Genomic DNA, 17159 nt, shown 5'->3' with positions numbered 1-17159 from the left:
CCAAGGCGCAGGCGCGCCGCTCGCCCCGCCATTGGGCCCCGCTGCCCGCTCCGCCCCCCGGCCCGGCCCCCAGGACGTGGCAGCCGGATCCGCGTCCGCCTGCGGGCGGGCGGAGCCCGCGGCCCCGCACACGGAGCTGGGGGAGGGGGGCGGACAAAAGGCTCCCCCCGCGCCGCAGCAAGCGGGAGGGACGGGGCACCGGGGAGGGAATAAACCCCGGGCTGGAGCCCCGCCGCCGCCCCCAGCAGCCTGCGGTGACGGCCCGGGGAGGGCGGTCCGGCTCCCCGCGAACCGCAGCAGCGGGGGGCAGCACAACCCGGGGGTCAGCCCCGAGCCTTTCGGCCGCAGGACGAAGTCAGCAATCCCAAGGGTTTTTCCAAGCTCAGGGGGCGATTAAGCAGCACCGCCCGTCTCCCGCACCTTCCCGGAATCCACGCGGCCCATCTTCCCATTTTCCACCCCAGCTGCTCTACAATAGCATCCATTCACAAGTAAGATAAAGGAACCATTAAAACCATCAAGAGGAATCTGCACAGCAAACTGGAACGGGCGCGACTCGTGAAGGAGCGATACGCTTGTTCATACAGCCGGAGAGCTCAGCAACGCCATCCCCACCAGCAAATACTGCCTGAATAACATGGAAAAACCTGAGGCTACAAAAAGATCCGAATCCCTGCTTAAGAAAAATGCTGTTCATTTGTCTGGACACTACAAACTCCATACAGAAAGATTTCCTTAAAGAGCCCAGAAAACAACCACTAATGTTAGCATACACTAAAAAAAAAACGCAGGGCAGGGGTAGATTTTGAGCTTGCAGCTAGAAGACCCTGGCTGAACGCAAACAGAAGCAGGAAGGTCACTGATCTAAGAAATATGGGAAGTTCCCAGCCAGCGCACTCAGCGGCCTCTGCTTTTGTTCAGCAGCCACATCACAGGAACAACCCACGGCAGCCCGTCCCGGTCCCTAGGACCGGCTTGTGCAGAGCAGGGATCTGGAATCGGCGCTTTCATTCCCCTTTGCCTGGTGGGAAGGTAGAGGAGGACTGACTTCAAACTGATTTCTGCACTTTAACTAGGAAGCCGAATCCCTTGTTCTTCCTAGAACTACTAACCCATCGTAACAGCGCAAGTCAGAAAGGTGATCACCAGACACACACACAACACACGCTGGCACAAAAAATGCCGCTCTCCTCAGCTTTGGCCGCTGCGCGATCTCCGTTACTGATCTACTAGGCACACCGGATTCATCTGCTGGTTTATTTCTACATTGTGGGTTTCTCTCCCAGTTCCTGACTTCTTACCACTTGTGGAATTTCTTAAGGTATTCAACTACAAACCTGAAACACTCTATAGCAGTATCTGAAGACAAATCGAAAGGGTATGACCCTACTTACGAGGGATGCCTCAGACCTGAACGAGCATGGACAGGACTTGGAAACACTGCCACAATACACAGTTCATGTCAGCAGCACAGCGAATACCAAACTCCACAACTCAAACCTATACCATACTTGATGTTATAAAAACGAATCCCTCAGAGGCTAACTCGTCCATCTGCACGTATTAATCTGGTGCAAATTCCTCAGAATTTTATGCATACAGAAATTCAGCTCCATGTGTTTAGTCTTGAAGTGGCTATTCCATTTTTTCCCCATAAAAGCCAGTATTTATCCCCTGTGTAACTCGCTACTTTATTCCGAGGTTCGCTGTACACGCGGTACACAGTTTTACTACCACATATAGTTCATGCAGATGTAGATGTGCAACTTCCTACCAATGGAGAAATGTAAAAAGAGTTTCCCAAACTGTCTCTCACACGTGAGCCTTTGAAAATTAACAAAAAGGTGTCATGGTTGGGAAAAAAATATACCCACTTCCTTCTCCTCTAAGCTCCACACGCTTCACTTGACATAGAAGTTCTGGCTAAAGTCTTGAATTGTAGATAGATTGCAAACTATCACCTCCTGGAAAATTTGGGATCTTTGACATAGTGCATTTTGAATATTAACATCAGGTAACATGAGCTATTTCCTTCTGCTACTGTGTTGAAAGTACCTGCTCCAAAAACGCTGCCAGGGAAGGCTGTGGCTGTCGATCGCTTCACACCGTACGCTACAGCGTTACCAGAAGACTGCCTTACAGACAAACAGGCTAACTTCTCCTAGAGGCACCGAGGGAGCCACGTCCTGCCAAAAAGCACCTCTCCACCTGTGAACAGTTTCAAGATGATAAGAGTTTAGATAGCTGCAATCACCTTTTCCTGTAAAAGAGCGCTAGAACAGTGCTCAGGAAACATGAATGGATTTTGTGTGTTTATCTGAAATGGGCAAAACCAAAAATGGCTGAATGGCAGACGGTAATTTTGCACTTAGCAATGGCAGAGCAAAAATACCAAAATACTTCTTTTCTTTTCAAAATAACAGAATAATTTCAAGCAGTCAATACACTTATTTTAAGTGTAACAACTAACTGCAATTTATAGAAAAACTTCACAGTCAAAGAACCTTGCTGACCTGAGCATTACAGTGCAGCACAGCTTCCCAGCCCCCCCTTCAAAAAAGGAACTGCGAGAACATCACGTCGCACACCTTGCTGCTAGAGGACGCTGGCCACCTCATTAACTCCTAAGCTGAACGTCGAACAGTCATTACTGTATTCCCCTCTTTGCCTCAGCGTCCGTGAACGCAAAAGGTTTTTTGGGTGAGTAGAGGACACGGAACATCTCTCACCAACAAGGATTCTTTCCGTGACCTAAGCTGTTCCAGACAGGGCTTGGAAGGTTCACACAGAAACTCCCAAGGGTTTGGGCTGACAATCTTACCGCACCGGGCCGTCAGAGAATTATTATGGTTACTGTTAGTGCTGTGAATACAGTTTGGTTTTATTTCGTTCCCCAAGTGAGAATTGTCATTAAACCCTTCCCTCTGTTTTCAATTGTCCAGAAATGGAGAGCCCCCCCTCACTGGTTCATGCTGTAGAAATGCAACCACTGCCCTAAAGAGCTTACTTTGTAGTGGGACAGAACAGACAAAAGAGGATGGGATGCGAGCGTTACGCACTCCTCTCTCCAAGGACAGAGCTTGAGGACACACAGGATACATGCTGGACACGGAATCTCTTCAGTCTCAAGATCACAAGATGCTTAATCTTCAGCCTCAGCGTGTGCAAGCTTAACTTAGTCCTATTGGTACAAATTGAAACCCCACTAAAAACAAGACTGGAAATACAAAGACAGCAACAGAACTGGATCCTTACTGTACCTGGAAGAGATTAGTACTGCGTAATTGAAGAAAAAAGACCACGTCTTTAAGAAATACATTTTATTTAACACACAAAACAGCTCCTTTGCTGTTTAAGTCTTGGCTTATATAGTGCATTAAATTGCCAAATTAGGCCTAAAAAGCTCTATTTTTGTGAAACCAGAAACATTACTTGCCATTCTATGGTTTCCTGACAAAGAATATGGCAGTAACATTTGCACAAGCTCTCTTTTGGATAGTCTGAGTGTGCCTCGAGGGCAATTTTGTCATCAATATACTTGTAAGATCAGGCACTGCGTACTTTGTAACAGGGTAAAGAAAACGTGATAATTTCAAACCCATTTCCAAATCCTGAATGGGTAATTTAAATGACAGTATGTTATTACTCTCCAGAAAAGCTGAAGAAATATTCTGCTAAAATATTTATTTTCAAATTTGTAACGAGCAATACGAAGTTTACGGCTACCACACACTGATCTGCATGCTATAGAAAAGAGTCTCCTCGGACTTAACCGACCCCATTCAGGGACTCGGTGAAATTACACTGGCAAGGAGTGACAGAGGGGAACACACCAGAGGCTGTCAAATCCTTGCACGCAGGGAATACGACTACAACCATAAGCCAAATAACGACCGCAAACTCCGCTCGAATGTGGCAGCACAAAGAAGAAACAGTATTTCTGTTAGCAAAGCCATCTGCTAAAGCTAGGCACCAGGAAGAAATTAAGTCCTACAAGCACAAGTAAACAAAAGTACTTGCACAGTCCGATTTACGTATTTCAATCTCAGAACAGTAAATATTTCTCTTCCCATAATCTCTAAAACCGGAACGTGTTCTGCTCTGCCACGTCTTCCCTCGCTCGGCCAGGGCCGCCAAGTTACACACGCGCTGCGCTCTTTGGCACTGCAGAAGGAACAAACAGGATACGGCACAGGTAAACACGTTAATTTTCTCTGCTATGCTACAAATGTAATTTGTGCCCTTAAGCACTGCACATTCTTTATTACGTTGAGGAATCATATTTTGCAGGTTTAAACAGACCACTAATGGTAGCTGAACTATTTTACTTCTAAATTAGCTAATTAGTCTCTCTGCTTACTAAAGCTGATAAGGATCATCTTCTTCCTAAAAAGATATGATTTTTATAACAAACAACTCATTTTTTGTTCCTGTGGCTATTGCTTCTGCAGTGCTAGTAAGCAAGTGTGTAACTTCCCACAAGTCATGGCAATATTACATCCTCAAAAATGAACAGTTCAAGTTATGGGTTATTTCTCACACACACACACAAAAAAAACCCAACTGATATGAACTAAAAGCTTTTTAACAAGACTTGATAAAATTAACATTCCTGAATTTCCCAGTTATAGAGCAAGGGCAGATAGTCCTGCGAGTCCCATGAGGAGATCTGGGGGAGTAAATATTTAATATTTCTATTGCACACACAACACTCAACTTCACTTCTGCCTTCTCTTTTTTCAGTCTTGAATTTTTTGTATGAAAGAACAATGGAGAGACACCTCACCATTTTTAAAGCCCACCATTTCTTTCTTAAGACACAATACAAAGTAGAGTAAAATGATTCTTTTTTGAATGCAGGGCATTTAATAAACTAACGGACAAACTGCTGACACATTTTCAGAGATATAAGCGCAACTATTTTTCTGAAAAGAAAGGCAAATTTCCTCAGCACAAAGATAATTTACGTACACCAAGAGGTAAATACTTATTTGGCCATAGACGATGCTAGCTCAACTAGAATTTGCTTCTTTCTCCACGTCATCATCATCAACAACCTGAAATCAAATACAGAAGTAGCTTAGGTAAACAGTTTAAACTCTCCATCTCATAGGACCACATAAATAATTTATTACATTGAATCCTTGCTGGACCCAAGGAGAACTGCGGTTATTCTACATTTCTGAGTGACAATGGTCACACGAAAAAGGTAAGAAAAACTTCCATTCACTGGCAAACACAGAGCATCCAGTTCTGGGCTCCTCCCTACAAGAGAGATGTGGTCACATCGGAGAGCGTCCAACGAGGGATCACCTCCCTTAGCCTGCAGGCAACAATCTCCTTAATACAGCCCGGGATATCGTCAGCCACCTTGGCCATAAAGGCACGCTGCTGGCTCAAGCCCACCTTTCTCCTTCTCTGCGAAGCTGCCTTCCAGCCAGGCAGACTCCAGCGTGTTCTGGTGCATGGGGTTGTACAGGACTTTGCAGAGTTCTGTATCTCTTGCTAAGACAGAGCTTCTAACTGGGAAAAATTGCATCTATATATCCTGTCCTTTTGCTTAAACTGCCAACCTGTCCATGCTGGAAAGGGACAAAGAGCTGCACTTCCATTTAAAAGAAACAACCCACCTGTTCCACGCCTTCTACTTCAGGGATGTAGAACTGGAGCATGTTCTGTATCCCGTTCTTCAGGGTGATGATGGAACTGGGACAGCTGGTGCACGAACCCTGCAGCTTCAGCTGCACAATCCCATCCTCAAAGCCTTTATAAATAACATCACCACCATCTTCTTGCACCGTCGGCCTGATGGGATACGATACCCAATTTAAAGGCAGTATGGCTGAAATATGTTTCCTCCCAGAAGTCGTTAGTAAAGCTCAATTTAATACACACAAAAAACTGACAAGAAATAGTAACAAAAGCCCTCTTTCTCTACAACACCTGGTTCAGATTTCCAACAAACCACGCTTTGCTGGACTCTCTCACATCGACAGCTATTGGTTTTGCGTAGGACGCTAAGCAAAAATATATTTGCAACGAATGCAGCAAGGAATCATTTAAATTCTAGGGGCGAGGGTAAGCACAGCGCTAAGAAGTCCTTAGGTGCTTCCATAAATAAATACACAGTTCATCATAGTTTACACAGGACAGGAAAAAGCTCCAACTATATAAAAGCTTAATCCTGCTAACGGGTGAAGAAACCAGCATCTGATAAGATCACATCCCGGTACTATTCGCATTTCTGCAGCCTGGTCTTCTTTTGCAAGCAGCAAATGCCCAGCATTGTAACTCTGTCCCCATAGCAACATTTTTCCAGACCAAGCTCAAACCATCAAGTTACTCTAACAGAAGCTCTTTATGCTGATTTCCAAAATAACTCTTTTGAGAACTACACTCCTAAGAGAATCATCTATGAATCTGACATGTTTATTAACAACTCACCATAGCAAATTATCTCCATTCCAGAAAGCCAAATAACATCACTAAATATTCTGTTTTCTTATTTGAAATTAACTTCTTTTTTTAACACATTACAGGACCTTTCAGATCTATTTTTCAGCAACTGAAAATAAATGTTCTGTATGTACCACTGATTTATACACAGATTCTGTAAACGATCCCGCCGTAAAATGAAGTAAGATACACTACTGCTAATGTTCTCATCAACAGCTCCTTGGTCCACCAAGGGGCACAGGGGGAAGGAATGAAAGAAAGGAAAAGGTGGGAAAAACCAGAAATTTGGGCAGAAATTCTGTGACCGCTAGGAAAGGCCATTGGGAGATCAAGGACTAACATACCAGAGGGAGCTTAAATGGCCACGCATCCAGCAAGAGCAGGGCCTCCTGAATGTCACTTTCTATCACAGCTTTATACAACAGCATACGTGGGTTACACGTTTCAACACTTGGTGCCTATGCTTGGGAAAATTTTCCAGCTTCTTTCTGCTTTTCTCCCTCTTTCTTTTCAGGAAACTTAGCCAGTACCACGTGTCAGCTGTGACATAACCAAACCGGTATTTTTAAATATAATTTTTAAAATGCAGCATCTAAAAAAAAAGAAATAAAAAAGCCCATAACTTCTGGAGAAATTAACCAGAATTCCATGATTTTGACCCACAGACAAGCTACTGTAATTCCCGAACTGGGGAAGATGTCGCCATCGGTTATCACAGCTTCAGAACACAGCAGACATCTTCCCCTGCATCTACAATGTCAAGTTGCTTATTCCTTTCAGTTCACTTTGGAAGGAAATTAATGAGCATAAAAATACACTTCAGGTAAACAACATGGTCCATAGCCACTCTCGAGCCTTCACTAGTTACCACCAGCTTGTAAATTCACGCAGTGTTAAAATACCAATAAAATTGCAACAGAACGCAAGGACAAAATCCACTGGAGTCTAGACAGGGAGGGAAACTCACTAGTATATTGTTGTTTTGAGCATGATACGAGAGTACAGCCTCCATTGGAATACTTGGAAGCAAAGGACGAGTATAATTAAGAGAGAGATTAATACAATGAGGAGGAAAAAAAAAAAGAGTTATTGTAGAAGCAAAGACTGTGTTGGTTTCGCTATTTAAAAATAACCAGGTTAAATCAAACGGACCAGTTTAAATGCATTATGGAGGGTAAGACTGTGCACTGTTCTACAACCACTCAGCAATGAGGACTCTGTTCAGCACATAGTTTGCTTCAGCAGGAAAACCAGACAGAAAGTTTTCCATTAGAGGAAACAGCACTCTCGACTCTGGCCAGTTTTGCACTTTAAACCCCCACACTAGATATCAAACCATAAAATCACACATAAATAAAGAACAATGCACCGTTCCCTAAACACAGCCAAGCCCCAAAACTAACTCACTGCATCTAGCAGTAATGCTCCTGGTTTACCTTATTCTTGTATCCAGCAGTTCTTTAATCATCAGTACAACTTCATCATCTTCTTCTGATGCAGCTTGGGAAAAGAAAAACGTGCGAATCAGAACTCTGGGAGAATTCTGCTATGATTACTAACACTCTATACTCATAATCGCAGAATGAAATGCCATAACAACATTGCTGAGATGACTGAAACCAAAAGGCAGAAGTCTTAATTCAGAGTAAGTCTATTTTTCTGCATTATCCGTATTTACATCCCAGGTTTTCGCTGACAAAAATCAGTACTGATTCAGAGTTCTTCTCAACAGGCAAAGGCCTTAACAGACAACAGTAATGCCACCTTTTATGAGAGAGCAAACAGCACACAAATAGAAGAAAAAAAAAAAGGAAGCAACAATTATTGAATTAAGATTCAATAAGGATGCGTGCGTTAAGGCCGGGTTCTCAGAAGGCAAGTTTTCGCAACCTACAAAATTCAGCAGGAGAAGAATCAAGAATTAGTCTGAGTTTAGCAGCTCTGGATACGATTTCAAGCTGCTAAGCCTCGCAGAAGCATTTCTAAAGACAAATTTTTCAAATAAAATAAAATCTATATTAATATGGAAATTAAATCCGGACATAATAGAACAGAGAGGAATTCAACAGTCATAATATTCCTTAAAACACTGGAAAAATTGTTTAAGTGGGTAAGTTGCAAACGAGAAGATAAAAGGCAAAATACCGCCCTTGAGTTAAATTGTAAGTTAGTCTCAATTACTTTCTATTCAGTTTGGAAGAGATTCTTACTACTTCTTGTTCATTTAAGACCATAACCCTATCATTAAGAGAGGGACATTAAGTCTGGGCACTCTTTAGCACCACATAGCTCAGCACAGCTCCCGTGAAGATGTATTCCTCATACCACAGCAGATGAGAACTAGGCGTTTTATTCATGGGTAAGCAACTCCTTTAGACAGGGCAGTATTGCTTCTGCTAGAACACAAACATTCTCCAAATTCTCTCCTGTGTTAAACAAACGCTCTTGCATGCTTTGCTGAGGGACAAGCGGCAGCTCTTCCACGTGTCACAAAAACTAAACCCCAAGGCAGAAACTGGGCTCTTCCTGAAGAGTTTGATTTACCTGTATCTGTCCTAGGTGCCTCATCAGTAACTACAGGTAAGCCAGAGGCAAAGAAGTCCATTATAGTTGCGTAAATATCTGGTTTCAGCAAGTTCCAATCCAGGTCTTCACTCTCCTATGAGAAGTAGAAGGAAAAAAAAATAAAAAATAAAACCAAAGTATCTGCCTCCTAATAAGTTACGCATAAATTCTTCTTATGTTAAAAAGAGGCATAACGGGCTCTCCCGTTGGATGCACGTGGGTTTGATTTCACAGTTTCATTAAGTCCAGCTTTTCCAAGAAAGTTCAGCAAGACTCAACTTATAATAGTCAAGAGAAAGGTTTCCTTGTTTGCAAGCCAAGTGCTATTAAAATTTGAGCTAAAAAGAGGTGAAAAACAAAGTCTCATGTTATCTGACACATATTTTTACCAGCCTGTTTCAGAGACTCAAGACTGGTTGGCTCTGTTTAATTTTGAGCCAAATTATCATTCACTGAATTGCACAGTCAAGCATAACCACACGGTTACTATGCAACACCTTATCTCTGCTGACATGTGCTCCCCATCTCGTGTAAACACAACACCGCCTGCAGTGCGCCCCAGCCCACTCACACAGCCACCTCATTTGGAAGCGTTCTCTGGAGGTCATCTAGTCCTAGTTCCCGCTCAACGCAGAGACGACGTCCAAGCTGATCACGTTGCACAGGGCCGCGTCCAGTCCAATGCCAACCATTTCCAAGATCAAAGAATCTACAGCTTCTCTGGGCACCCTATTCCAGTGCTTATTCACACACTGTGGTTTTTTTTTTTTCCTTTTATATTAAAAGCAATTCCCTTTATATCACTTGTGAACGCTGCCTCTGGTACTTTCACTATGCCTGCCCGGATCTTCTCAAAGGCCATCTATTAGAAAGCTGAGCTCATCTTTTAGCACATTTGAATCTCTGCTCTGCTTACCTTGGTGATTGTGATGAAGTCTGGTCCAAAGAAAACACTTTTAACTCCTTCAATTCTGAATAACTGTCTGTTAAGAAAACAAAATAAACCAAAAATGCACACACGTTTCAGGCAAACTCCTAAAGATGTTTTTAAGCTGTCAGACAGAAGTTCTAGAATACGTTTCTAGACAAAAAAAAAAAAGAACTAAAACCAGAACCATTAAGAGAAACCCACAGTACTGTCACCTACAGCTCAGTAAGAGCCAGGAACACACAAACTCACTTCGTGAGCAACCTTCAGTATTTTCAGTCATTTGCATGGCACATCAAAAGTGTGAAGATTTCGTAAAGGCTTAGGATTCATAACAAATTGCTTAAGATGGCCCATACAGCACCCACCAACTAGATGGTAAATTAGCACACATCCAAAGGAACACAAGAACTTAGATGACAGGGAAGAGTATATTTTTGAGAAATAAGTATAAAAAGCAGAATGAGAATGTAAAGATCCATTTCCAAAATCAAGCAGCTTTGCCATAGTACACATTGTAGCAAATGCACCATCCTCGATAAAAACATCCATTTGCAGACACACGACAACAAAAAGCCACTTTCTGACAGTTGACTGCATTCCACAACCTGATGCACTTGGGCGTAATCAGATCCTACAGCTTCAGCATTCCACTAACACGTTTTGATGTCCTCAAAAACCTTTCACATTGTATTTGTTACTTTAAGTAAAGATCCTGCTTGCTCTCAGACAGCTCTGCATGAGGCCTTTGGAAATGTTAAAGCCGCACGTTTGAGATCTCTGTTCCTGGGGAGAACGTCACATGAAAGAGTTTCTACTTTTGCATACAGTTCTTCCAACATACACAAAGATGACTTCAACTGGGATCTCCAGAGGTCACCTATGGCAGCACTTCTGGATCTCACCCTCAGACCGAAGCCCTTCCACCCACAGTATCAGATACAGGTTCTTTGCAGAGTGAATGCGAAAGCAATGACAAACACGCAAAATGGACACTTCCAAATATTCCCAGACAGACTCGTGCCGGTACTCCAAACCCCTTCTGTACCGAGATGATACGAGTCGGTTGTCTGCTCAGCGATTCTTTCTCTAGATTGTGCATTGCGGTATTGAAAGCTGCAACTCCCAAGACCAGTCTGAAAGCGTGGGCCAAAACTGGCTTTCCTCTGACTGAGACATTATAAACCTTTTGTGACGGAAAAACACACTGGCTTTGAAGTTCAGGTTAGCACCAACCTCTGCCAAAGCAAGCAAGCTACTGCACTTAATTTGTAGTATTTGGAGACTATTTACTTCCTTACGCCGTCTGCTTCCCGGTTCTGAAAGGTTGCGTGATTTCCAAGCAACTACTTGAATTAAGAGTGTTCTGATGGGAACGATTTTGGGAAACCAGGGCCAGAGGTCTCATCGGTGACACAGCAACTGCTCGAGAATACTGATTTTATAATACCACTCAATCCAGTCGCATAAACTAGACCGTGATGCATTCTGCTGTGACACAGCGGTGGGGAGTACAGACACAAAAAGACTACTTCAGTAACAACAGTCTTCCCAGTTTTAGTTTTACGCACAAATAAAGCGGCATTAAAAACTTAAAATCCAACCAAGCTGCTCCTCAGTATAAGGAGGAGCAGAATGATCAGAAACCATGCTTAAAAACCTCAGCTGTAGACGTACAGCCCGTGCTGATCCCCCAAACAAACGACGATGTGTTTAATAATACCTTGCTAAAGGTGAGCAGAATGCTGCCGCTGGTGTGGAAAACTCCATAGTCCTCGACTCCAGCACTTCCTTCCCTGGAATGAACTTCAAACTATTCGGATTTGGTGTGTCCTGAGTTTGAATAAACATGCCTCTTACTGGAAAATAGAGGGGAAAAAAAAAAGAAGAAAAATAATGTAATCAAACCTAAGTAGCTGAAGTGAAAGTCAAGGATCCTGATTCCTTCGCAAGCCAAGCCCGGGGTGATCCCTGCTACGGCACACAGCAGCCTGCGCAGCAATGATACTTTAAAAACAGAACGCAACGGGTTCCGTGAAAGCATCCAGACCGACACGGAGACTGATAAACACAGGCATGTTACCTCACAGGGAACAAGAAGATAAATAGAACCTTGTCTTTGCTTCTTTTGCTAACTTTTATTTACTGAAAAGCATCCTCCTGCAACAGCATCCAACTGCACGAGGCCAGTGCCATCCTCGCTTTTTACCGAAGGCCAAGCGAGGCAACCTGCCCTCCTCTGTTGTGCTTAGGGTTTTTTATTTTATGATCCTCAAAGGCTGTTTAGTCCCTCTTCCAGCACTGTTACTTCCTGCTCAAAGCACAGTCAGTTACTAACCCTCTCTTGAAGACACACATAATTTATGGGGCTTGGCTGTTATTTCATTTTTCAGAACTATGAAAAAATAAAACCAAGTGTAACAACAGTGAGTGAACCACACCCTGCCTATACTATTTTCCACAGAGGGGAAAAATGACTGTAAGCTATCACTTATCCTCCAGAAATTGAACCGACCAAGCAATTCAAAATAAAATATAAAATTATTTACAGTTCACTGGTGAAGATGTTTAAAAGATAAACTTTTACTGACATTCCTTTTGTGGCGTGAGTCTTTCTTTCACTAGAAGAGTGCAAAAAAAGCCTGATTTTGACTAAAATTTAATACTCTACATTTAACGGCGTCCATTTAACAGCGTGTTTTCCTGCAGACACATCCACACAGCGTATGCCTGATGGCTCACTGAAGCTGACCATCAGTTAGGGACAGTCTCCTGCGTTCCAATTCTCTTTCTAGTTCTCCTTCTAACTCCCCCTGCACGTCAAATACCACAATGGTATATGAACATTCAGGAAAGAAAGAATGCATTTTAAAAACAAAGTCTCTAAGAAGATCTGCCTTCCTGAGACCAGGTTTTTTAATCATTAATCGACCTGGAGAGTTCTTTGCGCAGCTGTGAATAATCCTCTTGGAATTTATTACTTGGCAGCTGGTAACCGGCTGTATTTACACCCGACATCCGTACCATTTCTTTCAGCCCCCTGCGGAATGCTGCATATACCTGCTTATTATCCTGTTCTGCATCTGCTCCAGGGGAGAGCAAGACACCGAACAGAGGCCGACTTCGGCAGCGCTCCTGCAGAAGGAGGTAAAATACAAGCCTGCTCATCAGAGTCTGCCTGTTGGTTAGAACTGAAACAGAAAATACGGTGCTGTGCCAGGCCAGACTGGACTTCTCTAAAATCAAGACCAAAAAGAAACTCCTGCCTGAGAAGGCTCATTTAAATAAGATTTAATGTGACTAATTCCATGCAACAGCACCTGCAGATTTTTTTTTGCCTTAGACTCTTTCTGCCACAGCATTGCACAGCAGTTGCTAAATCCCTCAGGCAGGTGCAAAAGCACAAGGTTTTTCTGCAACGCAAGTTTCACAGATTATTTTTTTTTCTTTTCTGAGCACTACAGCCTACCAAAAAAAGCAGCAGGTACAACAAATTCAAACACTGCTTTTTCAGGGTAAAACCAAGTTGCAGATAATATTAATGGAGAATGCCATTAATGAACCATACATAGATTAATGTTTGAGAGGGAAAATTAAAAAAAAAAAATAATATTGCAGCTCTAAGAATGAAAGGCTTCGCTTTCATCCTTGCTGGGTTTGATCTGGATGGCCAGCAATTTTATCTGGTAGCGCTCAGCAGCTGAAGCAGGACACACGAAGTCTTCCCCACGGGACACATTTACACTAAGATAGAAATTAAATTTTAAAATGCAGCAAAGCCCAAATAATATTTTACACCAACAAAGCCCCCTGTAACTCCTGGCAGCTGAATTACATGGAAAAAACACATCCAATCAAGGACATAGTGAGCCATGCACATCTTCTCCCCAAGTTCCAAATGTCCAAGTGCACTACCACCTCACTTAAAAACCACCTAGCAAATGTTATCACACTCAGATTTCAGAAAGAGTAGGCTTTCATTATTACCACAAGACATGAAAATTCACAACGCGCTCACCTATTCATGTTTAACCGGTATTTACCTGCGTTATGCCATACTGCAGATGGAAAACATGGTTTCTTCTGCACAAGCTGGTGGAAAGACTGTTGAACTGTCAAATTAGGATCTTTTAACATCGTATGACAGAACCTAGAGAAAAACAGTTTACTTACAATTTCCAAATTATAACTTGGCACGACCCCACAGAAAGAGTATTTCGCACGCTTCTAGCAATCCCTGAACTAAACAAGACGCTCACTTACCTTAAGCCTCCCAGGTAACGTAGCAAGCTCGCAGGCTAGATTACAAAACACCCCTCACTTTTTCCCCTTTTCAGCGCTCCCTCACGCTCATTTCACAACAAAATAGACATAAGTCTCCAATTTTAGCCACCTAAAAATTAATCTAGACTCCTTCACAGTCACTGAAGCCTGGAAAAATCGCCTTACTTACCTAAAACAGAGGAAAATAAAAGAGAGCCTTTTGTCTTCTTTTCACAGTAGTGAGCACCTGGAAATCTAGCTTGGACTAAATACCTAATTTTCAGAAGATTACAGACAGCTGAGATAAATCTAAGCCCAAGCATCTGAGACTAAATCAAGGACATAATTTACTCCTATATTCTCTGAGTTTAGCTGGTCAAATGTAGGCTCTCCCATATGACCCCCAGAAGATATAAGACAAGCTAAAAAGGTAATGCAATGGCTACTCTTACACAAACAACTGTGAAAAAAAATACCAGGACAACATTTGGCTAAATCTAAAAATTCAATTAGCTACACATACCAAGCCATATCTCACCCCTGTCCACCTAGATGTATTTCTTCCCTTTTGGGAATAAAGAAGTTCAGTATATTCCAGTACAAATACTGTTCCAGAATGAAACCAGACCAATTAAAAAGAGGCCCTGCTCCATTCTGGCCACATAAATCACACTAGCAGGCAAAACAGGGGCTGTGTCAGCTGCTCAGATGAAGTTCAGAGAGGGGAGAGCAGAAGGGAAAAAAAGATTAAGAGAAAAAGCAAGGTACAGCGATGGAGTAACAGGCCTAACTTTCAAAAGTGCAAATACCTGCTTGCACATCTGATTTCCTAACTGCATGCACAGCCAACAGCACCCAGGTACTTCAGAGCAAAGTGAAAATCAGAAAATGTACCCAAAACCCACCTTGTGTCACAGCACAGATAAATATGATAGAGGATTATCAGCTGGTTTCCCTCCTCCTTACCAGGTGTAGAAGGGGAAAAGCAGGTAAACTAAATAAATTACCTTTGCAGGGGCTGTTACTAAAGGAGGAGGCTGATTGTCTCAGGGGCTCATAAATCAGAACAGAAGCACTACACCTGTGGCCAGATTCCTCAAACGTGGCAACAGGAGAAAAGCGCTCTCATGAAATGGATCTCCCCGCTGCAAGTGAGGGAGGCAGAAAGGCAGAAAACATCACAATCGTGTTATTTGCTTTCTTTGTGGTCTCAACAGCAGGTACAGACACAGCAAGAGGATGTGCGTGGAAGGTCCCCCTAGAGAAAAGTGTCTCGTTTCTCCCGTTTGCTTTGGGGAATAAAGATTATAGCCCACAGCACAGAGCAGGAGGTTTGCCCATCACCATACGAATTTCCCCTGAAAGTATGACATTTCCCAGAACTACGGGGGAGGTATTTCCCCTTACTGCTTATCCCTAAGCATACATGTGCAGGGGAGTTAACTGCCCCTCACTGTGTGACCCTGTGCACAGGTGTAGGGGAGGGGAATTACCCCTTGTTGCACCATCCTGAGCACACGCTGGGGCAAATTCCTCCTTGCTGCATGCTCCTGAGCACACGTGGGGAGAATGCCCCTCCATTCCTCACACCGATGTGCGCAGGGGGGTGAACGGTCCCTCAGGGGGAGGCCCTCCGCACCTGCGCGTCGGGGGGAATTAACACCTCGCTGTTAATGGGGTTAGGGGAAGAAACAGCCTCTCGCCGCCCGTCTGTAACGAGGAGAAAGAAGAAATAACGTCACCCTGCTGCAGCGGGGATGGAAAGGGAAAGAGGAGAGCCTGGCGCGGCCCGGGAGGTCGCGGTGCCACTCGCTGCGACCGGGCCGCCCTCCCCACAGCCGCGCGGGGAGAGAACGAGAGGGGAGCCGGTCTCCCTGCTCCGGGCCGGGACAGCGAGGAGCCGAGGGAACCCCCCGCGGTCACCTACCGGCCGCCCAGCCCCGCAGCCGCGCCGAGCCACCGCGCGGCCGCCATCTTGCCGCTCCTCGGGGCCGCCCCGCCCCGTTCCCGCCCCAGCTGAGGCACGGCGGCGCCCCCTGGCGGCGGGCGGGAAAGGCGCGCAGCGCGGAGCGGCTTTTCCCGCCGCTGCCCCCTGGGGCCGCCCAGGGACCTTTCCTACGGTCAGCACGTCCGCTAAAAATATAGAAATATTTCCCCCCGCAGCCCCAAAACCAAAGCATCACCCCCAAAGGTAACACTTTTTTTTTTTTTAAATATGTACTTTGTTCTTACCATGGCAGGGCGATGAGGCCCCACCGCCCATGTCCCGGCTGCTGGCGTCGCTTTTTCACCCTCTGGAAGTGAGAGAAGGAGTTAAAGAAATCTTAATAGATATGGCATTGATTAATTATTGCTGTGCATCCTAAGGAATCAAGTTGATAAATAGTGCTTAATGTTTTGTTAACTACTTGCTTAATAATTTGCTAACCATTGTGCAAACTATTTGAAGCAGAAAGTCTTGCAATTCTTCACGAAAGACAGTTCCCGGTAAGGACTAGGGGGGTCGCTTCAAGAACCAGCTAAAACCGACCCTGCAGCTTGAATGAAAGCCAAGGGATAACTGAGTTTGCGCAAGAACAAAAGGTTACTAGCGGTGACGAAGAGGAGTCACCTGCCTTCATCCCCACGACCCCCGACGACCACCAGCAGGAGGCACTGCGCAAGCCCAGACAGGAGGAGTTTATGAAAATGACCCCTTGGGACTAATTTTAATACGAAGCGGGGATAGGTCATGCATATGTCTAGGCGTATTGTGAAACTTTATGTATATGTAACATTTGGTTGTGTAAATTTAAAGTGAGTTGCCACGTAAGGCGCGCACGGTTTTGGTGGGACTACCGCCCTGTGCTGCCCAGCGCTGAATAAACATACCTACTTTACAATCTTACAGATTGTGGAGTCCGTTTTCCGCACATCAGAAGGACCAAAAAAATTCAGAGGTAATGCG

The 17159-nt window shown here is 44.1% G+C and overlaps 2 protein-coding genes across 2 annotated transcripts in view; both read right to left on the bottom strand.

The window, feature by feature from the left end:
* Positions 1-3149, bottom strand: part of GFPT1 (glutamine--fructose-6-phosphate transaminase 1) — a 44070-nt gene extending 40921 nt beyond the window's left edge. Inside the window, exons 1-2 of the mRNA XM_086767889.1 lie at positions 2514-3149; positions 2056-2208 (exon numbers count right to left, since the gene is read on the bottom strand). The gene's annotated coding sequence lies outside the window, so the exon portion shown is untranslated. The remainder of the gene's footprint in view (positions 1-2055; positions 2209-2513) is intronic.
* A 156-nt stretch (positions 3150-3305) lies between these two features.
* On the bottom strand, positions 3306-16200 carry NFU1 (NFU1 iron-sulfur cluster scaffold). The gene is made up of 9 exons (XM_086767891.1): positions 16140-16200; positions 13993-14099; positions 11673-11808; positions 9938-10004; positions 9001-9115; positions 7893-7956; positions 5631-5805; positions 4972-5057; positions 3306-4164 (listed from the first exon to the last, which is right to left on the bottom strand). Exons 1-8 carry the CDS (start codon positions 16184-16186, stop codon positions 5013-5015), a joined length of 756 nt encoding a protein of 251 aa, XP_086624017.1. The 5' UTR covers positions 16187-16200; the 3' UTR covers positions 3306-4164; positions 4972-5012.
* Positions 16201-17159: the final 959 nt, after the last annotated feature.

This window comes from Chlamydotis macqueenii, chromosome 27 (genome assembly GCF_036417535.1).
Source record: "Chlamydotis macqueenii isolate bChlMac1 chromosome 27, bChlMac1.mat, whole genome shotgun sequence".
NCBI lineage: Eukaryota > Metazoa > Chordata > Aves > Otidiformes > Otididae > Chlamydotis > Chlamydotis macqueenii.
This window is presented reverse-complemented; position numbering and strand designations above follow the sequence as displayed.

Coding starts and splice junctions, on each gene's coding strand:
- NFU1 (XM_086767891.1), bottom strand. CDS start 16,186: ATGGCGGCCGCGCGGTGGCTCGGCGCGGCTGCGGGGCTGGGCGGCCG. Junction 11,809..13,992: donor TGCAGTATGGCATAACGCAG/GTAAATACCGGT, acceptor TCTATTTTCCAG/TAAGAGGCATGTTTATTCAA. Junction 10,005..11,672: donor TTCTGCTCACCTTTAGCAAG/GTATTATTAAAC, acceptor TTTTCTTAACAG/ACAGTTATTCAGAATTGAAG.